Source organism: Colius striatus, chromosome 1, assembly GCF_028858725.1.
Source record: "Colius striatus isolate bColStr4 chromosome 1, bColStr4.1.hap1, whole genome shotgun sequence".
Taxonomy (NCBI): Eukaryota; Metazoa; Chordata; class Aves; order Coliiformes; family Coliidae; genus Colius; species Colius striatus.
In genome coordinates, this window is record NC_084759.1 from 114,127,389 (window position 1) to 114,152,988 (window position 25,600).

Consider the following 25,600-nt stretch of genomic DNA (forward strand, 5'->3'; position numbering starts at 1 on the left):
CGGGTTTTAGCCACGTTCATAATCATGGAAGCGATCGAGTCGCTTCGGGATGGGGAACGGGAGCCGCCCTGTCAACGCTTCCCCTTTCCCTGGAGCCGGCGCCTTCGTCCTCGCAGCCCCGGCCACCCTGGTCAGCCATTTTATTCAGCCGTTACTGAAACCAGGACCTTCGCCTCTGTGTATACAGATACAACCAAAACAGAACATCCCGGCCCCAGAGCTCAAGCGGTCGCGGCAAACGCGCCCTGGTAATTACTGGGGGGAAAAAAAAAACCCAAACAAACAACCCGACGCCGAGCTTTGTGGCAGTGATCCCGGCGGGCTGCTTCCGCGTCCCCAGGAGAGGGCACGGGAGCGAAGGCAGCCAGTGGCCCGAGACGGCCCGGCCGCGCGCTGCCGGGAACAGCCATGAGGGGCGGGGCGCGTAACGGCCGCCAGCGGGCAGCGTCCTCAGCCGCCGCGCGGCGGGGGTGGGGAGACGGGGCGCGCGTCACCGCCCCCGCGCCAGAGGCCGCAGCCAATCAGTGCCGGCAAGCACGCCCCCTCCTCCCCCGGGCCGCCCCGCCCCCGTGCGCGGAGCTGCTCGCCCAGCCGCTGCGGCGACCAGCTCTGGACGTTGTCGGGCTGCCTGGCTGCGCTTCGCCATGTGGCTGTTGGCCGCTTGGGTGCTGCTCAGCGCTGTGGGCCACGGTGAGTTCTCGCCGCCTTCCCTCTCTCTCTCTCCTTCCTTCCCCCCTCTCTCTCCCTCTGTCGTCGTTTCGATCCCTGCGGCTGGGGCCGCGGCAGCCGGGCCCGAGATGCCTTGCATCCACCCCCGCCTCCAACGGGCCGTGGTGCCGGCGCCCAGCCAGCCCCGGAGGCAGCTCCGGCGAGGCCCCGGGGGCTCGCGGTGGCCGTGGAGGCGTGAGAAGAGGAGAGCGGAGCCGCTCTCCCTGACCCGCCCGCGCAGCCGTTGGGCGGGCGGGTGGGAGAGAGAGAGGTGGTTGTCTCCCTGGAGGCGGGAGGCGGCCGTTCCCGCGGGGCAAGCGGAGAGGCGAGCCCCGCCGCCACCGTTGCGGGAGGGAGCAGCTCTCGGCGCGAAGGCTCGCACGGCCCCTGCCCGGAGCTCCCGGCGGTGACAGCAGGCGCGTCTGGGACTGCGGTCTGCTCGGCCGTAGCTCGGCACCCGCCGGCGCGGGGGTGAGCCCTCAGTTCGCCGCCTCCTTCACCCTCTCCGGGATGCGAGTGGGTTACTTCTTGCAAAAGTTGCAGGGAAGAGGAGGAAGGGACGTCTCTACCATCGCAGAGCTCCTCGCTTTGTCATTCCTGGCAGCATTTAGGGCGGCTTAGCCTGTCGTGTTTTTTTGGAGAAGTCACGATGATCAAACCAGTCGCCTGCTGTACACTTTCTGTGGTTGACGGCATTTCATGGTCTTGGGAAAAAAAATAAAAACACCAAACCGCCCACTTTGGGCGTCACTAATATGTAGACGGCATCCTGCCATCTAACTTCTTATTTTTCCTGTGCCTGAAGAAGAGTCTGATGAGGGGAGGGAGAGTTAAAAAAATACAGCACTTTGACTGAGGTGCAAATAATAGATTGTTCTTATGTCAGTAAGCAGCACATCTAACATCTAAAAAGCATCTAATATCTGCGTGTTTAAAGCTGGTATCTAAATTCACGTGTGGGTTCCAGAACACTGGAAGCAGAAGACTGGCTTAAATGCCTAGTGCCCCAGTGTGTTTTGTGGCGAGAAATGCGTCCATCAGGTGCCACTAGCAAGCTTAGCCAGTTTTTGACGTAATGTGCAGTATTCCCGAATTTGCACTGCATATATGATCTGAAACAGCCTTTCTGTGGCAGCTTCGCGTTCTTCAGAAGCAGCCCTCCCCCCCCCCGCCCCAAACTAGTTAATATAAGCCTTTGAAATTGTCACCTTAATGTGACGCCTCTAAGATGATAATCCGTGGGAAAGTTTGAAAGCCAGCAGCCCACCTAGGATTTGTGAACTATTGCTGAAGGTTTCTGATGACTTAGTTATACGACAAGAAGAATGTGGGAGCTGGATTATCTGTAGTAAGCAGGCAGGTTCCCGTTAATGAGATAGCAGCCACGCAACCCCTTCTAGAGCAGTCAGAATTGCAGAGGACAAAACCGGCAAACGTTTGTCTCTCTGCTTGTGTAGGTGCCTGCCTGCAGCCTGCTTGTTTTTTCCCCAGCGCTCTGCTGGTGGAGCAGTTGATATGAGTTCTTCTTCGGCTTCAGGCAGAATATGCCAACTCTCATAGACTACACAACAGCAAAAGGATGGAACTAGTAATTTACAGCTCCTTGCCATTCCATGCTAATACTTGGGAGATGCAGTTTTCATTCCTTCAAGATGGCTGATTTTTGTTTGCTCTGGTAAATATTTGGAAGTACAGTTGCTTCCTTTAGTTGAAAATCACCTTGCTAGCTGAAGTGGTGCCAGCGGTAAATTCTTCCTAGGAAATGTAATGTGCTAGCTCTAAAGGAGAAAAACAAACAAAGCAAACTGAAGAAGCCCACACTCAGAAACCTTTTATCATGAGGTAGTGTTAAAATAAAACAGTTGTGAAATTTATTTCTTGAAAGACTATTGAAGTACTACAACTTTTAATTGTGTACATTTATTTTTTATTAGAGCACAGTTTGAGGTTTGAGTACAGTTTCCCTTTGTTCTGCTTTTGATACTTTTATTTCTTGAGCTACAATTTAGAAAATGCAACACAGTGAGTGAACAAGGGCAGAATTCTTTCTTCATTGTAAAGTGCTGAATCAGTTTATTATAAGCTTTGGATATTCAGTAGTAATGCAGTGACTTGTGTGAGAATATTACAGCAATGTTTCAAAGATTAGAGCTTTTTAAATGTGCTCTGACTCTTGCTTTGAGAAAAAGATTAAAAAGGGCTACTGCAAATAATAACATAACTTTTATTGTTTTTTTTTTTTTTCCTTGTTCTCCCTTTCCCTGAATTGAGCATAGTCATCAAATGCATTTCACAATTCTCAGCTGGTTTGTATGTGGGAATAGCAGAAGTTCCTCTGAAGTCACAAGCTACTTCAGTTTGTATGTCTGTGTGGAATTAGGAGTTGTGGTCTTGTTTTATAGTACACGTATTTTCCCATATGTGTTTTTATCAAGTGGACATAGACAAGGATTTTGCATGATTAATGCCACTGGGACTTTGGGGAAAAATGACTATCAGGACAACTACTAAACAAAGTTGTTATTTCACACAAATGAGGAAAAACACAGAAAATGAAGGATTGAAAACCTTTGTATTTTTCAATCAATGTAGTCTCTTTTTTCTGCTTCCTGGTGTAATTTAAGTACTGATGTTACAATTTTTTGTGTTATCAAGGACTGATGAATGGATTTTCATTTCTGATAAAATCTCGGCATGAGATGTAGGTCCTTGAAACGATGGTCAGTCAGTACTACTGTTTTAGAAGTCTGATGCAGCATAGGAGAGAAACAGTAAAAAACAGCAGCGATAACGTAATCCTGTGAGATGGAGTGATTTTTCGTTACCTGTATTGAATACTATTGTTAGTAGCATTGATCACATCAATTTATAATACAGATCATTTATTGTTGCAAACTCTCTGTTTTCAGTTCTGTTGTGTGTACACTCAAATACCAAGTAAGAAAGAATCTTATTTAATATATGGTATTGTGTGTGCATCTCCTCCATGGGAAAGGAAAAGAGAATTTGCAAGAAAGAATCTAAACCTATGGGCCTTTGGCTCCACCTTCAGAGACAAGAAGGAACAAATGACAAGCGTTTGTTGACTCAGCTGGCCTGCCTGCCTTCTCTGGGAAGTGCAGAAGTAATTTTTTTCCCCCTCTGTACCTTTACAGACTGTAAAGGATGCTTGTGTGGAGCTGAATGTCTAGGCCTCTCTTTTTGCATACCTGTGGGATCAGCAACAAAAATTTGAACATCACTGGGACAGTCTGTGGTTAATGTCGTGTGTATGCTTTGCAGAGAGCAGGCCTTGATGCAATGTTTCTGCATATGGCATTTTAGGGGAAGTGTTCAAGTAAGTGGTAGGCCAAGTTTTATTGCTTTTTTTTTAAAAAAAAAACCCCACACTATGATAGATTATGGTATCTCTGCATTAAATGGATATGAGAACACCTAAGTCTGTGTAGAGGGGCTGTGGTAGACTTATAATAATGCCTTTTTTCTTGCTTTTGTTACTCCTTTAAAGCATGGTTCTCTTGTGGTTTTGCTGGAGGGTTGATTTATTTTCCCAAGTCACATTTTGTAATTGGGTTTTTTTTTCTTGTATGTTAAGAAATAATTCTGAATGTGTTAATTTTCATTTTTCTTTACAGGTTCTGCCCGGTTGTACTTTCATACGATAAGTTTTGTTGAAAGAACTGCCTGTAATAAAACTGTCATTTTACCTTGCTATGTGTCTAATCTGCAGCTGTTCAGCGTGAAATACATATTTGTTACATGGAAAAAAGAAGGAAACAGAATTTTTGCTTTTGATGGATCAAAAAATGAGTTTTTCAGACATTCAGCGTATCAATCAGCTAGCTTACTGTCTGACGAGGAATTAGCCAAGGGCATTGCCTCTCTAAAGCTTAAGGGTACAGAAGCAGGTGTTGGAAATTACAGTTGTGAAGTAACAGAATCAAACAGAGAAGGAGAAACGACAGTTGAACTTAGAAGCCGCCCAGGTAAGTTACCTGATGTTGTTTTAGAACTTGTGGGGAGAGAAAACAAGTAAAGTCTTATGGGAGTGAGCGAACTGGTGAATGTTACTGTGTTACCTTAAATTGAAAACAGAAAAAATGTAGCACCTGGGCCTTCTAACTTGAATGCTACTCTGGAGTTTGATTAAGTTATAGGGGAGTGCCTCTGTGGGAAAGATCTGAACACATTTTTTCATTCAGTAAAAATATCTGAAGGTCACTTGTCTAACATAGTGAAAACTATGCTTTCTCACATCTTTTAGATTATGTAGTTGGTGGTATTTGCAGCGTTACATCCTGAAACATATTCCTAGTAACTTTGAAATACTGAGAGGTACACATCCATCACAGTGGCTGCAGAGAGATCTTTTCTTTTAAGAATTACATTTTGAAATCTGTAGCTATGCTTCAAAAATTACAGATAGAACTATTAGAAATTCTTTATGAGAGCTTTAAAACTTGATCAGAAGGTATGTGGTTTTCCAGTGAAACTGACAAGGCTGCTACTAAAACAGCAACTTGTAAGGGTTGTCTGCCATTACATGTGGTCTTCAGAACACAGTGTTTAAAGTAATGGTGACTAAAGGGTGAATTTAGTGAGAGCCATTTTACCTTATCCGATGCAGCCCATGTGCCTCACCTGTTGAATAACGGGATCTGTTGCACGTGTGCAGCCTGTCTAGTACTTGGTAGAAGTGGCAGTTTCACTGAACATATGTGTGTGTTTTCTGTCTGATCTGCACAGGAGACTCACTTCTTGCTTCTGGAAAGCTTCCTAGAAGCACTGAGTGTGTTACGTATGGGTAGCACATGCAGTCTTAACCCTTGCACTGTAGAATTGTCCCAGGATGTTTTTGCATTTGTCACTAAAATATTCATGAAGCTCAAACAGATGTTACCTGTGTCCTGCTGCAAACATCTGTGTAATTCACAGTTGGATCCAATTATAGGTTTAACCATATACACTGCAAAACAAACGTGATCCTAAGATGAATTGAGAAGGGCATAGTCACAGCAAGAGTGTGGATGCTTACAAAATTACTCGATTCTTAGAACACCACAAAAACAGGTGAAGAGGTATAGATGATTTCCTTACTTCTCTTGTAGTTTCTTCTGTACTCTGACTTTTGGACTCTTTGCCATTCAGCGTTAAGCTCTATAAGACAAAACAAGGCTTGAAGATGTGATAGAATCAAGTCTTACTTGTAAGCTTTGTTTACTTTGTGTTTAGAATGTTGAAAGCAGTAAAAATACTACAAAGCAGGGAACTGATGCAATTTTTCTAATTTCATTTTCTAGTTGAGTTTTGCGAGGACGATTGTACCCCAGCACCAGAGGAAATAGAGGAGATATGTGGTCGGTGAAGAATTTATAGTTGTGAGGTCACATTAGATTTCAGATTATATGCTAGAAAATGTAAAACTTAGTCTTATGTTTCAGGGCTTAGCTGAATGTAAAAGTCACCGGTTCTCTCTTTTAATGCTTCTGCATAATTTTTTGTGTTCCTCAGTGTCCTAGAGAGACTTCAGAGATAATAAGCTAATAGAAGAAAGTATAGCAAGTGATTTTTGAAAAGAATAAATAATGGAAATCTTCAGTCTCTCATTTCTGAGCAATGATTTCATGCTGTCACTACTGATATGTTCCAATTGATGCTTTTGCAAAGATAGTCTTATAAGAGTCAACTATTCTCCATGTCACTTTGCAGAATTCCTGGACTCACCTAGGAAGTGAGTAGCAGAGTGAGCAAGATTTCTGTGCCAGTGCCCTCATCTTTGGGCATGCTCTTTCCTAATCAGTTATCCTCATAGGAGAGTGACTGTAAAGTTTCCCCTTTTATTTTCCTCTTTTGTCCCCTCTTTTTATTTTTTGCATTTCTTCACTGTCTTGCTCCCTTGTTTTATTTTGCTTTTCCCTCTTCTCTCTTCTCCTCCCTGCATCCCCTGCCCCAATATCTGGAAGCCTCGCGTGTTAGTTTGGAAATAACTTAATTATATTGGCCCTTAAAATAATACTTTTCAACAGGAGTTTACTTTGTTGCTATGAAACAGCAAAATAGGGGAAATTTATTACTGGGAAAATGTGTTCAGCTGTTTCTCTTATTTGCACATTGCATGCAACTAGTACTACAAGCATTTCCACACAGTAAGTGCTTTTAGACTCTCAGACTGGACCATACGTGGGTCCATGTTGCTTGCTGAAGTTCTAGCAGATAGCATGCTCTATGGCTGCTGGGTTTTTTTTTGTTTGTAATACCTGGTAGTGTCATCTGGAAATGCTATGGGAAAGGGGAAGCTGCTTTAGAGTCTCTGCTTAGAGGCTCTTTTCAGTTCATCAGTAATTCTCAGTTCTGTGGAACAGCAACAGCACCGCTGGGATTTGCCTTTAGAATCTAGAGAATGGTAACTGTGCGCTGAAGTTGCTGTTCCCTATTGGTCGTTTTTTTTTTTTTAAATGCAAATGAAGCAAAAAGCCTTCCTTTGCACAATTCATTAGGCTTCTTTTGGTGAAGTTGTCAGGTATTCTGCCGTTTCTCTGCCTTCTGTATGTTTTGTGATTGCTTCGTATTTATGTTGTAACAGCAGCGTCTTCTTCTGTGACCCCTTGCAGGAGGAGGGGAGGGGAAAGAGGGGAACTTGTAGATTTCAAACTGACCCCGAGGTATTTACTTGACGCTGAAAGCTATGAGGTATTGCTACCTAATTCGTGTTTCTGGAGCTGCAGATACAGCTTTTAGATACGGAGAGCAAGTGCAAGGAGTATGCATATAAATGATTATAAAGTTCTTCAGAAGCAAGTATGCAGGCAAATGAGTGATGACAAATGTAATGTAAGGAATGGTTACTCTGAATTCCACTGAGTGAGTCTAAATGAAGTTATGAGCAGAGATGCAAGAATCAAATGCATTTTCCAGTTCAGTGGAGATATTTTCTGAATTTTATGTTGGAAGGTGGCTTACAGGGTCTTAGAGCACAAGTCACTGAGCAGCCTTAGGCATCCAAGATGCAGGGGCAAAAAAAGCTTAAATGCATAATGGTGGGAAGACTTAAAAGAAGATGTATGATTTCTGGAATTAACAAAGCAGTGTTTCCTTCTCATTTAGGTCAGCTCCTGTATTCATTTTTGGAATTTGGATCCAAAACACACGTTTGGATTTCATCAGAAAGTATAGCAGTTAGAGGTAGAATAGAATAGCTGAGGGAGCATCAAATTGGACTTCTCATGTCTTCCCTGCTTAACTCTTAAGTACACTTTTTCTGATGTACTGTGCTGTTTATAGTTCCAGAAATGCCAACTGGCTTATACTGCCAGACAGTAGCATCAGCATATCCTCTGTCCCATTGGAGGCTAAGACCTTCAGTTTGAACAGTGTTAAAGTAATCAGAAATACTGAAAAAATAGCTTGTCACATGCAAGATTAGAGTGAAAAGAAGAGGTAAAAGTCATAGCTTTCTTAGACTATTATAACTCTTAATGCTAACTATTACATACAGTATTAAGCAATATAGACCATAGCCTAAAAGAAGCAATAAATATAAAGCTAATAATCTCAGTTGTTTGTTTTCTTCCCACCATTTTTTTCTTTATTCTCTAGGATCATGGTTTCTTCTAATGGAAAGGGCCATCATCATAGCATTGCTGTTCTTAGTTAATGTTTTGTGTTTGGCTCAGTTAAGTGTTATTGGTAAGTATTGACTCTTTAATTCTTTGTAATTATTGATTTGTCCTAAAATCACTCGTGGGCTTGTAAGATGAAAAAATGATGCTTAAATCTAAAAGATCGATGATAGAATTGATCCATATAACACACAGAGAGGTGGTATATCTGTTCTGTCAAGTAACTTGGCATTTGATTTGCTCTGGAATCCTCTCCTGATCATCAACACTGTTACCATCATTTCTGGGTTTGCTTTTGGCTTTCATCAGCTAACATCATGAAAGAGTTAATTCAACATTTGGTTCTCAAGATAGTTCCCAGTAAGCGCTGTTACTTACAGGCTTGGTCAACAAGAGCACACCAAGGTACACTCATATACTACATACTCTACCATTTCTTTTGCAACAAGCCTTACATTCCTTCAGGAGTTATTTCTTTTTTAGCACCAAGCTATGTAAACGCTTGTTTGCCATAGCATTTGCAGAGTTTGGGACCTTTGAACTGAAAACATGATCTCATCAAAAAGAGGTGTGTTTTGTTTTGAGGCTTTAGTGTACCTTATGGTGCCACAGACAGGCCCTGTGGATGCAGGCGCTCTGGTAGGCGATGTAGTCCCTAAGAAGTGCAATCTTGGCCAGTCTATTCTTTGCTTTCTAGAGGTAAGATTTTTAGCAGCTGCATGTCTTCGGAGATCAAGCAAGATGTGACGTGCAGCTTAAAGGGTCTGTGGTGAGAGCTAGTCTGCCACCTGGTGATGTCTGCTGCTGGTACTGTTGCAAATGATGGGGTTTTTTTGCATGTGTGTAATTTTTATGGGGTACAATTGATAAAGTCTACTGTCATTGGTTAGATCAGGGAAGGTTTTCTTCACTGTTGGTTCACCATGACGTTATTGAATCATTAGAAACAGAAACATGGTTCTTTTTATGGTCATAAAGTCAATATTGGAGAAAGATGGTGCTTTCTTCTTAATGTAAAATTGTTCATTAGTCTTTTAGCACCAGCTAAGTTAAAATTTAACACCCTCATCAATGATTTTGTTGAATGATTTTTAGAGGCAATACATTCACCAGTGTCAGACATCCTTTATGTAAAGATGTTCTTTATTCACCAACATCCAACATATATGCAATGTAGAGTGTGCTTTATGTCCTAGTCTTTCAGATGATTCCCTGAGTTGCAATTTGTTACATCAATCTTTGAGAGGTTTTTCAGTCTTTTTTCAATTTATAGATCTATAAAAAGAAAAAAAATCTGCTTAAAGTCCATAACAAATGGAAAGAAATTGCATTCAGAGTGATTTATACATACCTGTTCAACAGCTATCTGTATAGCTTTTCCTTTATTACATTTTCGTGAACCTCTGGAAGTGATATGTGACTCTTCAAAGTCCATCCGTGGTCAGAGGTTGAAAACTAACTTTTTATTTTTTTTAAAAAAGTTGTTTCCATAGTGTTAGATTCCCAATTTTTATTATTGTTTATAAAGGTTTAGGAGTCTCTGGTGTGTTCAGGAATTGTATTTGCCTTGCATTCATAGCAGGACTCTCATATTTTAGTGTTTTGATGTGAAAATAGTACTTGTCCTGAACTATGCCATGGTACATCCATGGACAACACTGTAGTTTTACAAGAGTAAGTTGAACCTGCTTGCTTTTTTTCTTTTTTTTTTTTTTGCATCTCTGCACTTTATTGCAAGGTCTGTGATCTCTGTGAGGAAAAGTAATCATGCTACCTCTAACATAAGAAATGTGGGTTTACTTGGTGTACTTACTGTTTGTTTTTGTTGGGATTTTTTGGTTTGTTTTGTTGGTTTTTTTGTTGTTCTTTTTTTCGTTAATTTGCACTGGTTTAGTTAACCTGTGAATCCAGCAATGCTATACCTTTAAGTAGTTTGTTAAACTGGGCTTCACATTTCTGTGTAACACTTGGGAATAGAAATTTTCTTGGTTTGGAGTTTTATGGGAGTGGTGGTAGGTTTTGGGAGGGGATGGGTTGGTTTGGTTGTAGGGGGGAATTGTTGGGTTTTTTATCCTTAAAGGATTGTTTTTTAGGATTTATAGCATATCTATTACTTATTTTTGCCTCTGTGTCCTGCTTTCCTTATTTAGCATGTTTATAGTATGGAAAAAAAAAGGTGTATTTCCAGTACAGATATGCAGGAAGTTTTTACTATTACTACTATTCCAAATAAGTCTTGGTTTAAATGACAGTAGAACTTGAGAATATGACTGGGGTCCTGGTGTGTCAGGCAATGTGAATATAATGAAAGACAGTTTTAATTACAAGAGTGAGCATTCTGTAACCCTTCCATAGATAAGACAGAATTAAAGATTTTGTCATATGTAACTTCTAGAATATTTAATGTATCCTTGTGATAGTTCTTCTTGTGCTAATGCAGTGGATGTAAGTGGAATGTTAATTCTGTACCTGCTCCTTGTTTTTCCTTTTGAAGTTACTTAAAGTGTGTGTTTGTTCTCAGTTTGTAATTACCAGTTTCAACATACACCAAGGTTGTTAGTATGTTAATTTTCAAGCTTGGAGCAAGAGCTGCGTTTTGTGGTGTCTTAGTTTTATCACTGTATAAGGCAGAAACAAACACGGCTTAGTAGGGTCTATTTGTACTGTTCAGTCATTTCCAAAGACTGCTAAAGTGCTGCTGCTTTGAAACCTTCCTCTAGAATCATTCATTTCTGTGATGGCAGCTATTTAGCAGTGTAGTTTTACTGATGGTAAGTCATGTCTATGGCATCTGAACATGTAAGTCATCCCGTATTTACTTATCCTCAAAGCGTTCTGTTGAGAAGGGATCACCCTAGTCTCCTGGGGACAGGTGACACATCTGAACTCACATGGTGTCACAGGGAAGGGAGTTAAACCTGGAATTTCTAGATCCCTGAGTAACAATTTCACTGTAACATTATTTAAACGTCAGCAGCACACCTACTGGAATTAACCTGTACCATGTCCCAAAGTTGGTAACGTATCACTTGAATTGTATAAAAAGTGGAGTTAAGAATTGGACTAGAACACCCATGCCATGTTTCTTTTATCCAAGTAAGCCACGTTAACTGTATCAAACAATGAAAGCAAATGAAATCTTGGTAATATATAGTTCTAATCTTTTAGGAGTTTGTCCATTTAGGACAAACAATCCTAATCATAAAATCTGCATGTTTTGGAGGAAGAATCTGTATGTCTGATTGTTTTCATCTCTTTGTTTTGTTTTTAAGTATTAAAATATGATACTGTAACTCAGAAGAAAATCGTCATCATTCTAGCAAGTATCATCGTCACTGTTGCTGCTGTTGTAGGCACTGTTCTTTTTGTCCAAGGTAAGTTCATTAAAATTGCTCTCCTATTTAAAGGGAATAAGAGCACTAAGAGATCTCTTCTATGCAGTAGTATGGAAGTTAGTACTACCTATTAATTGCTAGCTGCTAATTTTAAAATGAAAAAAAAATAGCATACAGCAGAAACAGCATTGTGGTTTTCAGGCCCCCAGATAATCACAGGAAGACACAGGCTCTGAATTTATTTCCGTTTTCTGTCCTGCTACCTTGGATGAATGTTAGGGGCTAGGGAGTGACTTCTGGTGCTTCAGTGTGATATTTTCCAGATGCTAAAAAGTTAATTATAGTAATGATTTATTTTTGTTGCTTTGTGCTTTACTTCCATCAAGGATTTCTGTTTTACTAATTTCCATACAAATGTTTACAGAGGGCTATTCTGTGCAGAATCAGACGGGTCTTGGCCTTGTTGTAGTCCCTGCTGTGTTTTTGGTACTGGTTCAGTACTTCATGTTTGGAATTGGTGAGTATTTACTTATTCACTAGCTCAAAAATGTACTGATAGAAAACCTGGACTCCTCTCACTCCCCAGCCCCCATAATCTACATACTATTTTCATTTTTATAAATAAGTGCTATGATAGCATCTGGGATTCCTGACCTTCATAGTGTCTGCAAACAAAATTTTTAACCTATATTTGTCTTGAATTGCTTCAGGGAAGAAGTATAAGTTACCTGCTTGAAAAATGACATTTAGGGTAGGACATCTGAGTGATTCCTGCTCTTCCATCCTGGGTCTTGAGACTGTGTTGAATATACTTCTCTCAGAGTCTCTGTGTTTAATTTTTTCTACTTATGACTCATTTCTAATTATTTTTATATACATACATCTCCACCTCCCCCATCTGTGTGTGTGTGAATACATACAAGAGCCCTGAATGACTTCCAGTGACTTGGTGAGTTTTGATATCACACTGGCTGACCAAACTTGGAATTCAGGAGAATCTGATTTCTAGCATGATGTGAATGATCTTCCTTTTGTGTCTCTGTAGTTGACAATTACAGTTTAGTTTCACTTTCTGTCTTTTCCAGTTTTTGATAGTCCACCACAAGCAACATTTGCTCTGATAGGTTTGCAAATTCTTGGTTATATGATTGCCGTGGTTGGTTTTGCACTGTGTGTTTCAGGTAAGCAAGTTACCTTCTGGAAAAGTGTCTCTTTACCTTTTTTTTTTTTATATAAACCTGATGTTTGTTTATTTCCAACACTGAAATGCTGTCAAAATGGCTTCACTAAGTTTTTAGCAAGAAACTTCTGTAAATCTGCTTTAGGATTACTGTGTTGATGCTCTTTTATCTGGTGAAAGAGGAACAGCCCTAATGTAGCATTACATGTATCAGTTTCATTAGCATGACTGTATCCAGCGTGACTGCATTCTGTGAGCAGTTGCTTTAAGAAAGAGTTATTTAATTTTGCAACAATTACTGCCCTAAAGAGTCACCTAAAACCAACACTGACCTTTATTACTGTTGCTGTTAGAGAGGCCAAGGGTATTTATAAACTAGAGTCATCATAATTTTCTCGTGTTCCGTGAATAAATCAGAACTTTCTTGTTAATCTCCACTTGTATATGACTGATAACAGAGTTACTGGGAAACAACACTGGAACAGCCTAATTTGCAAGTTTTCTGTGCAGAAGGCTGTTTGACTGGGAATGGCTTTCTGTTTCAGCACTGAAAACCAATCATTGTTGTAAAAGAACAGCCCCTGAACACCTTGCCTAGTGATACCCCTTTTTCCTGCTTTTAACCTTCTCTTAGTCCCCTGCCTGCCTTCCCCTATGGCCACCAGAAAACCTTACAGCAGAGAAAAGTATGAATTTAGGACTAGGTGTCCTTGGCAGTGTATTTAGTAGCAGGATGCACACTTAAGTTCATTGGAAGCTCTTTATAACCCCAGTTTATTGTCTGTAGAGACGTTCTTCATTTTAGTTATTTGGTTTGGGATTTAAGAACTTTCTCCTTGAAGTGGTTTCTAAAGGTTGAGTGAATCTGGGCCTTTCAAGTGGAGTTGTGACTTGAGTTTTATGCTTATTGTTTAGTATTTATAGAAGTATTTGTTAGGGGCATCTGAGTGATGTCAAATGTAATAGTGAAATAAACTGATGGGAGATTTCTGATAAAGCACTAATCCTCTGGAGTAACACAAAATGGAGGATGCTTTTTGTTATGCTCTCAAGTGAAAAGTCTCCATAGTTATTCAGGGTAACCTTTTCACAGGTCATATAAAGTAGATGTTACCTGTTTCTCTGGAAGTGACCATTGGCAGTAGAAACAGATTATCCTAGGTTGAGCTTGCAGATAGTTGCAATGACTTCAGGTCCTTGGAAACAAGGATCAGAGAACAAGGAGTTTCTGTAGAGAGCCGTCGTTAGGTTGTGGTAGTCTGTGTCTGCTTTGTGTAATATCCTTTTAAATATGGAGCATTCCTGTTACCTGTGGTGGATTTGTTTCAGAAGTACTTTCATAGTCTGCTCCCTTCTTCCCTTCCCCCTGCAGCCCTGCTTCATTTTATCAGTAGCAGTATCTGTGTTCTGTCATCTTAATGCAATTACATCTTCAATTCCAATTGTTTTGAAATATAAATTTAAATTTAAAACACAATTGATGAAAAAGCGTTGCCAGTTGCAGTGAATGACAGTAGAATAGCTAAACTGTGGTAGAATAGTACAGCTATAATAGTATATATAATAGTATCAGTAAGAGCCTCTGTATTGTTAAAGAATGTGCAGAGAAAAGGGAAGGTGCGGAAGTACTTCTGGGATAGCTTTGAAAGAGAAATTAATCACTCTGTTTATATCAGCCTTATCTGTTTAGTTATCATTCATACCCAAAAATAAGTCTGTACTTTTACTCGTGTCAGATGATACAGTTTCTTTTATCCTGTTTTTAACAGCTTGTCCTCCTTTACATGGGTCTGTTGTGATTGCTGGCTTAGCCATTATGGCTATTGCAACTTTGCTTAGTCTGGCTTACGTGTTTATTATGGGTAAGTAGCACCTTAATACTCTGCGCTTTTTTTGTAGCACTTACACATTCAGAAGAGCAATTTTCTCTATTGTACTTTTCAGAGGTAGGCATAGCTTAGTTGAACATAAGGTGTGATTTCAAAATTACATAGTTTAAAAAAAATTACTGAAGGGTTGTCTGCATCTATTGGCTTTGTTTCATAAAGCCTGTGGGGAATCTTGAGTAAAGAAACTCACAGCTTATGATAAGAAACTGTCTTGAGATCAACACAGCCAGGTTTCTTGAGTAAGAGTGTTTTCACTGTAGGACGGATGTTGCCATTTAAGCTCTGCATTTACACAGTTGGATGCCTGAAGCTTAGAATGAAAAGGATTTCAGTGATTCTATAGAGTGGATTATGGGATGGTGCAGACAAAAGCTTATCAAAATACGAGTTTAAAGCAGCAAAATCTGCCTGGTGATTTCCACTGTTAGGGGCAGGTTAAAGTATGAGCGATTTAAATGCACACCTTTCATTTCAGTCCTATTTTTTTCTTATGCTTAATTTAAAAGCCAAGAGCAATGGATAGCAATACTTTGTTTCAAAAACTGGTCTGTTCACCACATCTCAAAAGATGAAAGATTTAAAGGTATAAAAGCCAGTCAAACCTGCTAAATAAGCAAAAAAACATAGCAATGCTGTGTGATTGGAATGCTGGCACACTACGGGATTACATTATGTAGACTTTACAGCATGGGTCTGAAGGCAGAGTGACTTTATTTGCTTCAAGCTGTGCATGAAGGCTCTTCAAACAGCTTGTTAGTTTGGACGCAGAACCATGCAATTGAGGATTCATTGCTTTCAGACTCAAGCTGATGTGTACACAGTCAGCATAGTCCCTGGTCAACACTGAACTATACAGCCTTCCAAGTTTGGTATGTGCACACCACCATGTGTGGGCATGGTCAGAAACAGTAGACCCTGAAACCGAGTTTCTGTCAAAGAAAAAGTTAAGGCACAGTGTCATATTTTTGACTCATCTTCATGTATCTGAGATATCAAATATTAGGCAAAGTGAGCCTTTTAACAATTCGAGTGATATTGATTGTATTTGGGCTACTAGTATATATGACTTTGCAGTGTGCTAGTAAATTGCATATATACTGCATTTGTAGTTTGATTATGCTGGCTGAGGAACTGGAATGTGACTGTTGGGGTAGATTCCAGCACACCAAAATAAGCACAAAAGATAGCATGTAGCATAATTAATTTTTAGAGTGGAATGCATGAGCGAAACAATTCACAAGAGTGTATGTGACAAGCTTATTCAGTTCCTAAACAGAGGAGTGCTTAAAGGCTTTAAGAATTCACAGGTCATCGTATGAAGTTGTTTTTTATAGGAGAAGCTTCAATTTTATGTGTTGCTTCAATTTTATGTGTTGAACTCTGTTCCAAGTTCAATGGGTACATATTTTTGTTCATTTAATGCCAATTATTCATCTGCCTGGTCACTTTTTTGTAATTATTTTAGGTTCCAGAATGAAAGATCATCCTCGTCCAGGGGTAAGCTTAAAATTAATAAATTTGGGGTGACTAGATGGCTCAGGGGATTGTAGTGAGATACTGAACCTTTCTTCACTAGTTCGAATTCAGACCAGGTTGGTAGCAAGCAAAAGTTCTGGCTGTGTAACAGATGTCTAATGTTGAGTGAGTTGGTGGTCTTCATTGTCCCTATTGAGTGTGTCTATAGTACTGTAATTGCTACCCTACCTAACAGCTGCTCCAACTGTCATGCCCAAATGGATTTTCAAGGGCTGTCACAAGAAGGTGGTGCATGTGAAGGGAAGCTTGGTGTTCTTTCACAATGCAGTCTTTCACGTGGCTTTATAGACACTTTTTGCTCACCTTAGTGAAAACGCTTTTTCATTAAGGTGAGTGCAGAATACCATTGAGTTTTTTCATCTACGTGGCTTAAAACAAAGACTTTAGGGGTTTTTTTCCTACAGTCTTTTACACCAGAATCCTTTAATATTGTCTTGAATTCCCAGCTATACAGATGCTGTAGCCTTTATCTTTTTTTTCTTTTCATATTTTCATAACAATGCACCTTAATTCGATGAGTCCATCTGAAAGAAGAATAACTGTCTTTAGGTAACACAGAACAAATAGAAAAGCACTTTTGTTTTTTTTTAAGAAGGTTTTTCCAATCAGGTTGGGTTTTTTTTTAAATTCTAGACTGATCATTCCTAAACCAGTAATTCTGGTAGACTTATACAGTGCTTTCTAGTGATCCATGAATGTGAACTGCCTGACTTCTGGAGTTTAGCAAAGGCAGGTAAAGAGACGCAAGTACCAGGAAAATTTCCTTGCAGCAGAGCACCATGGCAAGTACTAAGTCATCCCATTTCTTGGCTGAGAGCCATCATTGGAGATACATTTCCAGGTTACAGAATTACACAATCTTAAGGGTTGGAAGGGACCTCGAAAAATCATGAAGTCCAACATCCCTGCCAAAGCAGGACCACCTAGAGTAGGTCACACAGGAACTCGTGGGTTTTCTCTCTCTCCAGAGAAGGAGACTCCACAACACATCTGGACAGCCTGTTCCAGTGCTCCATCAGCCTCACAGTGAAGAAGTTTTTTCTTATATTTATTTGGAACCTCTTATGTTCCAGCATGTACCCATTGCCCCTTGTCCATCATTGAGAGGAGCCTGACTCCATCCTCCTGACACCCACCCTTTATGTATTTGAAAACGTTAATGAGATCAGCCGTCAGTCTCCTCCAAGCTGAAGAGCTGCAGCTCCCTCAGCCTTTCATCATAAGGGAGATGCTCCACTCCATCATCTTTGTGGCCCTGTGCTGAACTGTCTCCAGCAGCTCCCTGTCCTTGAACTGAGGGGCCCAGAACTGGACACAGTATTCCAGATGTGGTCTCTTGAGGGCAGAGTAGGGGGGGAGGTCTTCTCAGTCTACAGCGTGAGACCCAGCTGTTGAAGAAAGATAGTTTCTAACAGTGAGCAGGAGAACTGTCCGCAGCAGGGCAACAGAGATTTTATTTTTTTCCCCCCCCTTTGCTTTTTCTCATCATGTTAATTTTAAGGAATAATATTTCAGAGGATTAGTCTCTTAGAGAAGGAATATTAGTGCATGGAGTTGTTTTTTTTTTAAATTGGAAAAAGAGGTTCACACAGTTCATTATGTTATAAAAATGAGCTGACAATTGTATTACAGAGTATTACAGATACTCTTTCAAAATGTAGTCTTGCCTTTAACGTACTTGTAGAATGGGAGCAAACAGGGCAAGGGGAGACTTTTTCTTTTTTTACATTTAATATTTGATTGTAAATAAGCTTTGAAATAGAAACCAACATGCTAAATAACATCCTTTGTGGAACTCCATTCTGTTTGAACTGTTCTCTTCACAAGGTGGTTTTGCACAGCAGCAAGGATTTGACAAATAAAGACATAGCCATAATTATGTGGCGATGAACAATGTATTACTTTCTGAATTGGACACAAGAATGAAATCAAAGGAAATATTTTAAATTTAGAGGTCATTGGCAATCTCAGCCAGTACAAACAAGTTTTTTTGGAGCTGCAGTTAGTGGACGATCAGATACAGAGGAATTCAGGTGACAATAACTTGGGCCCACAAAGGTAAGGAAAGGTCTAGTGGAAATTGTGTTACTGTGTTGCTCATGTCCATCAGAGGCTGTTTAGCATATACTTTTGTGCTTTGAGGCAATAAGTAGGTGTGAAATAAGTTTGAAAAAGTCACTTTGATTCTGTGTTATCCAAAGACTATAGAAAACGTAATATCGATGGAGTGCTTCATTTTGACACTGAGGCACACTGACCAAACAGTACTTGATATTTTCTTGAGTCTGGGGGGAGGGAAGGTGCATATTTTGAAACCTGCCATCTTAACCAATTACCAAATATTTTACTTTTTTTTTAACACATCTGTAGATTGTGTGTGTTGTTTCTGATGATTGTCTACCCAATGAAATGCACAACTGTGATGTATTTCCTTTTGAGGAGATTACACTTGATTGCTTGGCTACTTTTGCTTTTTTTAAAAGTCACGCTGCTTTATTACTAACCATTGATCAAATAACAGAAATAATCAGTTAGGTTTTACAGCTCACAAGTAGTGTCTGCATGCCTTTTGCTGCCACCTAGAGGTATTTCATCCGAGGAAAAATTTACAGTGGGGGAAAAAAATAATCTGGAGAATATAATTATGAATTTAGTTTTTTTTCAGAACTCTAATCATTACTTTTATTAACGTTCAGCTTTCTTCATTTTTGTAGAATCACTACTTACTGTATATGTCAATTAGAGTAATTTAAGTGTGGCGAGCCAAAAGTAAACATGAAGGCTTTTTATACATATATATATTTTTAAATGTTTTGCAGAAAGCTGTAGAAGAACCACTAAATGGTAGGTGATATTCAAGGCTTCTCTTTTAATTAGGGGATTGCTTATGTAAAAGGCTCAAAAAATAATTGTAGTTCTCAATACAACAGCACTGAGATGGCAGATGGGTATATCAGCTTATGTGGTTCTGTGAGTCAGTAGGAGTTTGATATCTTGATGAAATTATGCCTGCAGCTCCGCAGTCCCTGTTGTGTGTTACTGTGCTTGCTAGCCCGTGGCACTGGTGGACTTGTTTAGGATAAATGTAATAACTCAGAATAGTATATCCTCTCCCTCTTTGCTTTGCAAAAAGTCCAACTTTTAAGAGGAAAAGAGGGACAGCTCTTGAAGAAAAATTAACATCCGTTTTCATAAACATTCCTCTTGGTGGAACACTTAACAATTGTAACAAAATCTATCTCGATCACTCTTTTCTGTTGATATCTCTTTGGGCTGGGAAAACTCTACCATGCTGTTGGGAAATTCTGATAGCACTTAAGATGGGAGAAATTTACTTTGAGAAAGGGATTACTCTGAAATTTCTCTCTTTTTTGCTATTCTGTTCACTAATTAGCATGCTGAGTAGTAGCAAGTTCTAACCTGAATTTTAGAATTAATCTGAATAATAATTATTAAGCATTTCTTGCTGTTTTGCTCATTACTAATCAATTTGCTTGGCTTTTAAAGATGCAAAAGGAGTGATGTTAGAATGATGGTAAGTCCAAATATATCTCCAGATATTTATTTTAATTAACATGTATTTGGGGATTTTGACATATAGTTACCCAGTGCTAATATGATGAAACTTGTCCCCCAAGTTTCAGTGCAGGTGCTGTTCAAATGGTATTTCGTTAAAAAGAAACAATACATACTATCTGTATCGTACTTAGGGGATGAATGTGTATTTCTAGACAGTGAAGAGAGTGAGAGAGAACTATTAAAAAGCATGTTTCTGGTCAAATAAGGAAAGTCAAATAGTTCGTCTGCTTCCTTTACGCTTACATAGTATTTAAGATGCGTGGACTGTTTCCTTGCTGATAGATGGTTACATTTGGTTTTGGGCTCTTTTGTTGTTAATATAACTAAGCCTTCTCTACATATTGAATTGATGATGTCCCGTGGAAGTTGATAGGGAGGTGATTTAAAAGTAGACTTTCTCTCCACACCCAACCCACCCCCCCACCCAGTGTTGCTTGAATTGTCTGGGTTTTGTTAGATTGTTTGTATTCCAATCAGATTGCACTCAAATTATTGTTTTTCAGAGTCAGATAGTAGTGTTTAAAAACAAACATAACTGAAATGTATCTTAATAAAATTTAAGAATTGCTTAAGTAACTTCAACTTGTTTTTGACAAACCTGAATTTCGAAGTTTAACTTGAAAACATGCACTGTGGCTTCTGCCCATTGGTTACGCTTGATGTTTTAACATCTACCAAATACTGTAAGCAGAGATGTAAGTTGCCAGGTCCTGGCCTAACTTAAGATTTCTTCTGATTTGAAATGTCCTCAATACTGGGATTAATCCTTTTTGATTTTACAACAGTCTGTAAGATTGTAACACCTACTACACCTAAATAGACCCCTCCTGGTTTATAGTAAGCCATGAAATGAGAGGGCTTCTATTAACTTGACCCAAAATTGACAAATTGGTATCTGCAAAGGTTTTTGATTCCTTCAGCTTATATCTATCAAAAGAGTAACAGACTTGCATGGGCTCTACTTGAAGGTCTTAAATTTTAGATTAGATGATCAGGTTTGAAAATGAAACCAGTCTATTATTGATTCTTTTCTATGCAGAGGCTGTACTGCCTTTTCACGGGGGTAGAATAAATGAGCATTTGTTGATGCTGTTGGTATTTATGTTTCTTCTTGGAAACCAAGCAAGCTTGTCATGAAGTGTCACTAGACCCTTAGCCTAGTACTCTTGCTTCAAATTACAATGTTTTACTGGTCAGGACAATGGCTAAGGTCACTCTGAATCTGATAATTTACTTGAAGTATTTTTATATCATGCCACTTCTAGTAGGTGTGAATTGACAATGTGACAATAGCTGAAGTACTCGTTAGCTCTGATTGGAGAAAAGTGTATTGGTTGGTTTTTAAAACAGGCTTCCTTAAAAGCACTATGTATTGCTAGGTTTGTGTTACTTAGGACTACTACGTGATTGATCCAAATATGCCACAGGATTATTTTCTAAACCAGCAGGAATACAAGTCCTTTTGCAGTACAAAGGACAACTGCATTGCTGTCTCCTAAATGCATTGATAAAACGTATACCAGTTCCTATAGTCTGAAGTACGAAGAGTAGAAGGCAGGTCCTGTTTAAGAACGGGCTCTGGTGCATGTTCAAGGCAGTGGTTTGAGACTGGGAAACAAACAGATATTTGCATTCAAAATAGACCAGAAGGAAGATAAGGATGGGATCAATACAGTTGCCTCATACTGCTAAAAAGCAAGGTAGAATTTTTTGTGGAGATCCAATTTAAAATAGTTGTCTGTTTTCTTCCCGGGTCTCATTTAGGCTTATTAAAAACCTACCTCCTCTTCTAGTGCTGAGGCAGAGCTTCCAAAAGCACAGAAATTGCTAATTACGCATTTTGTTTAGACTTCTAGGGTAGGGTTAGAAGTCTGTCTTCTTTCTCTGCCCTGAAAGGTGGCTTCTAAAAATAACAGAAGGTTTTACAGATGGAAGGCAAGGGCTCTGACTTGCAAGCGGAAGGCAGGAACCTTTTGAGCTCTACTGGCTTGATACCTTAGCCTTCCCTTGAAAGATCACACACACAACCCCAAAGGTGGATGAGTCAGATGCTGAAGCATGCTGTCTTACAAAATAGCATATGGAAGTAAACCAGCATTAGAAGTAAAACCAGAATGGGTCTAACAGCTAAGTCTGAGAGCTGCTACAGCTTTATTCCAGGTCGTGAGTCAAAGCTCCAAGACAACGTCCGCTTTTCTCTTGTGGAGAGGCTGAAACATCACTTGCTGTCCGTAGCAGTCTCTTCCATTATTTGGGTACCAAGCATGCTTTCAAAGTTTGAAAGGAGGCATTTTGGAAGCTGTAACTTGGGTAGGCAGCACAAAATGCCACTGCTCTTCCTGATCACGTGTTTTCTTTGTACTTCCCAGAACTGAAGAGCAATGTGATGTGTAAAAAGTACATCGTTGTTCATACACCGTGGCCTTGAAGATGCACTACTCGGCGAGAAGAAATTCAGGAAACTAGTTGTTTTTGCATGTGTGGCAAAAGTGCTTTTGATATAAATGATGTAGTTTTATAGTCACAGCAGCTGTAGAGAGGAACACGTGTGTTTGCCCACATGCGGTCTTTATTTTGTTCTTCTATTCTGGTATATATGAGATTGTTGAGAGTGAGACTATGAAAAGCACTGTTTGCCCACTACAAGGTCTCCCTGCAGTAATCCTTAGTGGTGTTATTTTCAAAAACTATCATTAGTCACTGCTTCGAAAATGGGCCTGCACAGCCCAAAGATTGCAATACCATTTAGACTATTGTTTTCTTTATTTGTGTGCATGGGCAAGGTATGGTCATATGTCTATGATACAAGCAGGAAGTAGAGATTGTGCAAATACATCTTTTTCTGACATTCAGCAAAACTTTTATACAAAAAAAATAAATAAAATGCTTATACACAAACTTGTGTAAGTACAAAGTTTACTCCCAGCTCACCTTGTTAACTGAGTTCTCCTAACTCCACGAAACAGTAGTATTCCTCTCTATGGACAGTAGTCACGTGTGCTCTGGCGGCCAGTATTTCAGTCCACCGAGAGAGATCTCCGTGCCTCTTCCATATTCCTTGATGAGAAACTGCCCAGCTGTTAGAGCCCAGTTCAGCACTGGAATTACAGAGCACAGCAGCTAGCAATTTTCACGCTGAATGTGGTTCTTGTGTGTGTTCATATTGTGCAGTGTGTGGTACTGGAAGCAATTTCAGGCTTTCTTAATTCGGTGAATTTGTAAAAGTCATGGATGCTTCATAAAAATAGGAGTTGTCCTTTTTAGTGTATTTTGAACAGAGTTTTAAAATGTGTTTTCTTGAAAATTTCTCACCCAAATTTGTGATGCTGCCGTTACGTCACAAATCCATAAAATAGAAAGTTAGGAGGAGGAGCTGATGAGAAGTGAGGAGGCTCAGTTTCTGTATATATGTAAGTGGTACAGTTAAAAATCTGTTTTCTAGGACTTGCACATTCCATGAGGTTTTTACCACATTTTAAAACTGTTTGGAAAGTTGTTCCAATATAGTTGGCTTCTCTTGGACTTTATGTATACTTTGTAGAAATCTTGACACTGTCTCCTGCTCGTACTAAGGTAATGTATTTCCAAGGCACACATGTTTCTTTCCTTCTAACAATTTAAAACTTTGTTTGGAAAGCTGTTGTAATAAAATCTGTGCTTTTAAAGATTCTGAGTAATTTGGCACATCTCGGAGTGAATGTCACAAACTAAGTTTCCTCTCTGTGGTATGGGTGTGTGTTGCAGAGATTCGGGTCTTTTCACTTTGAGCTCTGAGTCTCAGTGCAGACACTTTGTATTGAGAATTGAACAAAATGAAATTAAGGTACCTGATTTTACAGCATTTACTCTCACAAACAGTCCTCTCACTGGGCCCACAGGACTAAACTGCTCAAAGCAACCCATGGTCCAGTGGAACTGGCCGCAGTTAAGAGGGTTTTTCATGTACTAAAAATGTTGAAGAAGCACGTATAGTTTACGGTTACTTCAGTTTTGTCAGTGGAACTATTCATTACAAGATTTGGGCTCATATATACATATGAGTCTTTTGAGATGGCTTTTTGATAGATAGGAGATCAATCTCTATTCACAATTCAACGTAAGAATTTACCCAGTTAAGTACCGTGCAGAGCTCCCGATTTCTAGCTAGTGATGCTCTCTGGCAATTTGAGAGTTGAGCAGTTGAGGAATATGAAACAAACCAACTGGAATTCTCTCGAGGTATTCTGCCTTATAAAAACCGTGATGTATGACAGCTTCATGTTAACTCGTTAGGCAAACTGCACTAGAGCCCCATTTGTGTGGCTGTGGGATGAGGCCGAGCTGTTCCTGGGCATCGCCTAAACTCGAGGAGCTCGGTGGCTGTGTACAGGCCTCGCCATCAGTCGCCTCAGAAATGGGAGAAACCCACCCTCCTGTTGTTGCTCTGGGTTTCTCGTAGGTAAGAATTTAAAAGCAAGAGTTTTAAAAAGTCACTGATTAACACCCAGCCCTTTCCCACCAGTAATTGAAAACCAAAGTTGTTCATAATTGTATGCTTCCATTTGTGTGTGTATGTATGTGTGTGTGTATATATATAGACATTTTAAATATCTATAGATCTATAGTCTTTACCTAAGAAAATGTTTTTATTTATGAGACATGAAATGATTTTGTAAATATTGTGCTAATATACTTAAATAAAGTAATTTTAAGTTGTTTTTGTGAGATGTTGTCTTGTTGCTATCATATTGTAACTGCTTCCATAAATTCAAAGTCATAACTCCTCGCTGCTTTTACACCTCTTTCTCCCCTGATTACTTATTGGATATACAGGGATGTTCTTGATGTTATTTAGGCTGGCTTGGATGGTTTTGGTTGGGAGGATCTTGGTGTTTCTCCTTAAAAAGGCCGTTCAGTTGGGCAAGGAAGTATGTGAGTTGCCCTCTACCAACTTTAATTGGGCTGACCAATGTCACCCGTCAAATGTTGTCGCCTGGATTTGATGTAGGAGGAAAGAGGAGCTGAGGAAGAACAAGCTCCTTGTGTAATGTTAAAAACCAGCAGCACAGTGCGTACACTGGAACGATATTTCTGAGAGATGATCATTTCTTGTGTTACTGCTAAAGCATCACTTGCATAAGTTCCAGATTTTCTGAAGTTGTGTTTGACATTTGTTTGAGAGTGGAGAAATGAGAGAAGGCTGTAAGTCCTGCTGGAAGAGTTTCTGCTTGCACGTCCCCTACAGCTGAGCTGCTGAGAACACTTTAGGATTATTAGCAATTCCCTGCATGTTCAGGGGGATTTGAGCTGTGGCTGTTTCTTCAAGATCTCCTTGAAATCTTTCATAATTTCTCTACATGCACACTTTTCTGTGATTCTGTAAAGGAGCCATGAACCACAGTTTGAGCTATGAAGTTTTAAAGTTTGAGAATTTTGTTGCCTAGAGATCTGTGTACTGAACTGTACACTTAAGAATCATACAACTGTTTTGGTTGGAAAAGACCTTTCAGTTCATCAAGTCCAACCACTAACCTCAGGTTGCCAAGCCCATCACTAAACTAAACCACGTCCTTCAGCACCTCATCTACACAACTTTTAAATATAGGGATGGCGATTACACCACCTCCCTGAGCCTTGTCCTAAAGCTCAGGAATATTGTGGAATACGTTTGGAGTGAGGAAAAAATGGTGCCAATCTCACTGTTAGTGCTTAAAGAATCTCAATGTGGTTGAACATAGTGCCTGTAATTCAGACTGTTACAGTCAGGTAAGCCAG

At 39.8% G+C, this 25,600-nt stretch overlaps 1 protein-coding gene across 4 annotated transcripts; it reads left to right on the forward strand.

The window, feature by feature from the left end:
* The first annotated feature begins 564 nt into the window (after positions 1–564).
* On the forward strand, positions 565–24,550 carry CD47 (CD47 molecule). Of its 4 annotated transcripts, XM_062003604.1 has the most exons (11): positions 565–690; positions 4,344–4,694; positions 6,009–6,065; positions 8,305–8,394; positions 11,600–11,701; positions 12,087–12,179; positions 12,748–12,843; positions 14,612–14,704; positions 16,197–16,228; positions 19,087–19,111; positions 22,216–24,550. In XM_062003604.1, exons 1-11 carry the CDS (start codon positions 645–647, stop codon positions 22,272–22,274), a joined length of 1,044 nt encoding a protein of 347 aa, XP_061859588.1. In that variant the 5' UTR covers positions 565–644; the 3' UTR covers positions 22,275–24,550. The 4 variants fall into 4 exon arrangements, with proteins under 4 accessions (XP_061859588.1, XP_061859614.1, XP_061859597.1 ...); XM_062003630.1 differs by lacking the exon at positions 19,087–19,111; XM_062003613.1 differs by lacking the exon at positions 6,009–6,065.
* The last annotated feature ends 1,050 nt before the right edge of the window (positions 24,551–25,600 follow it).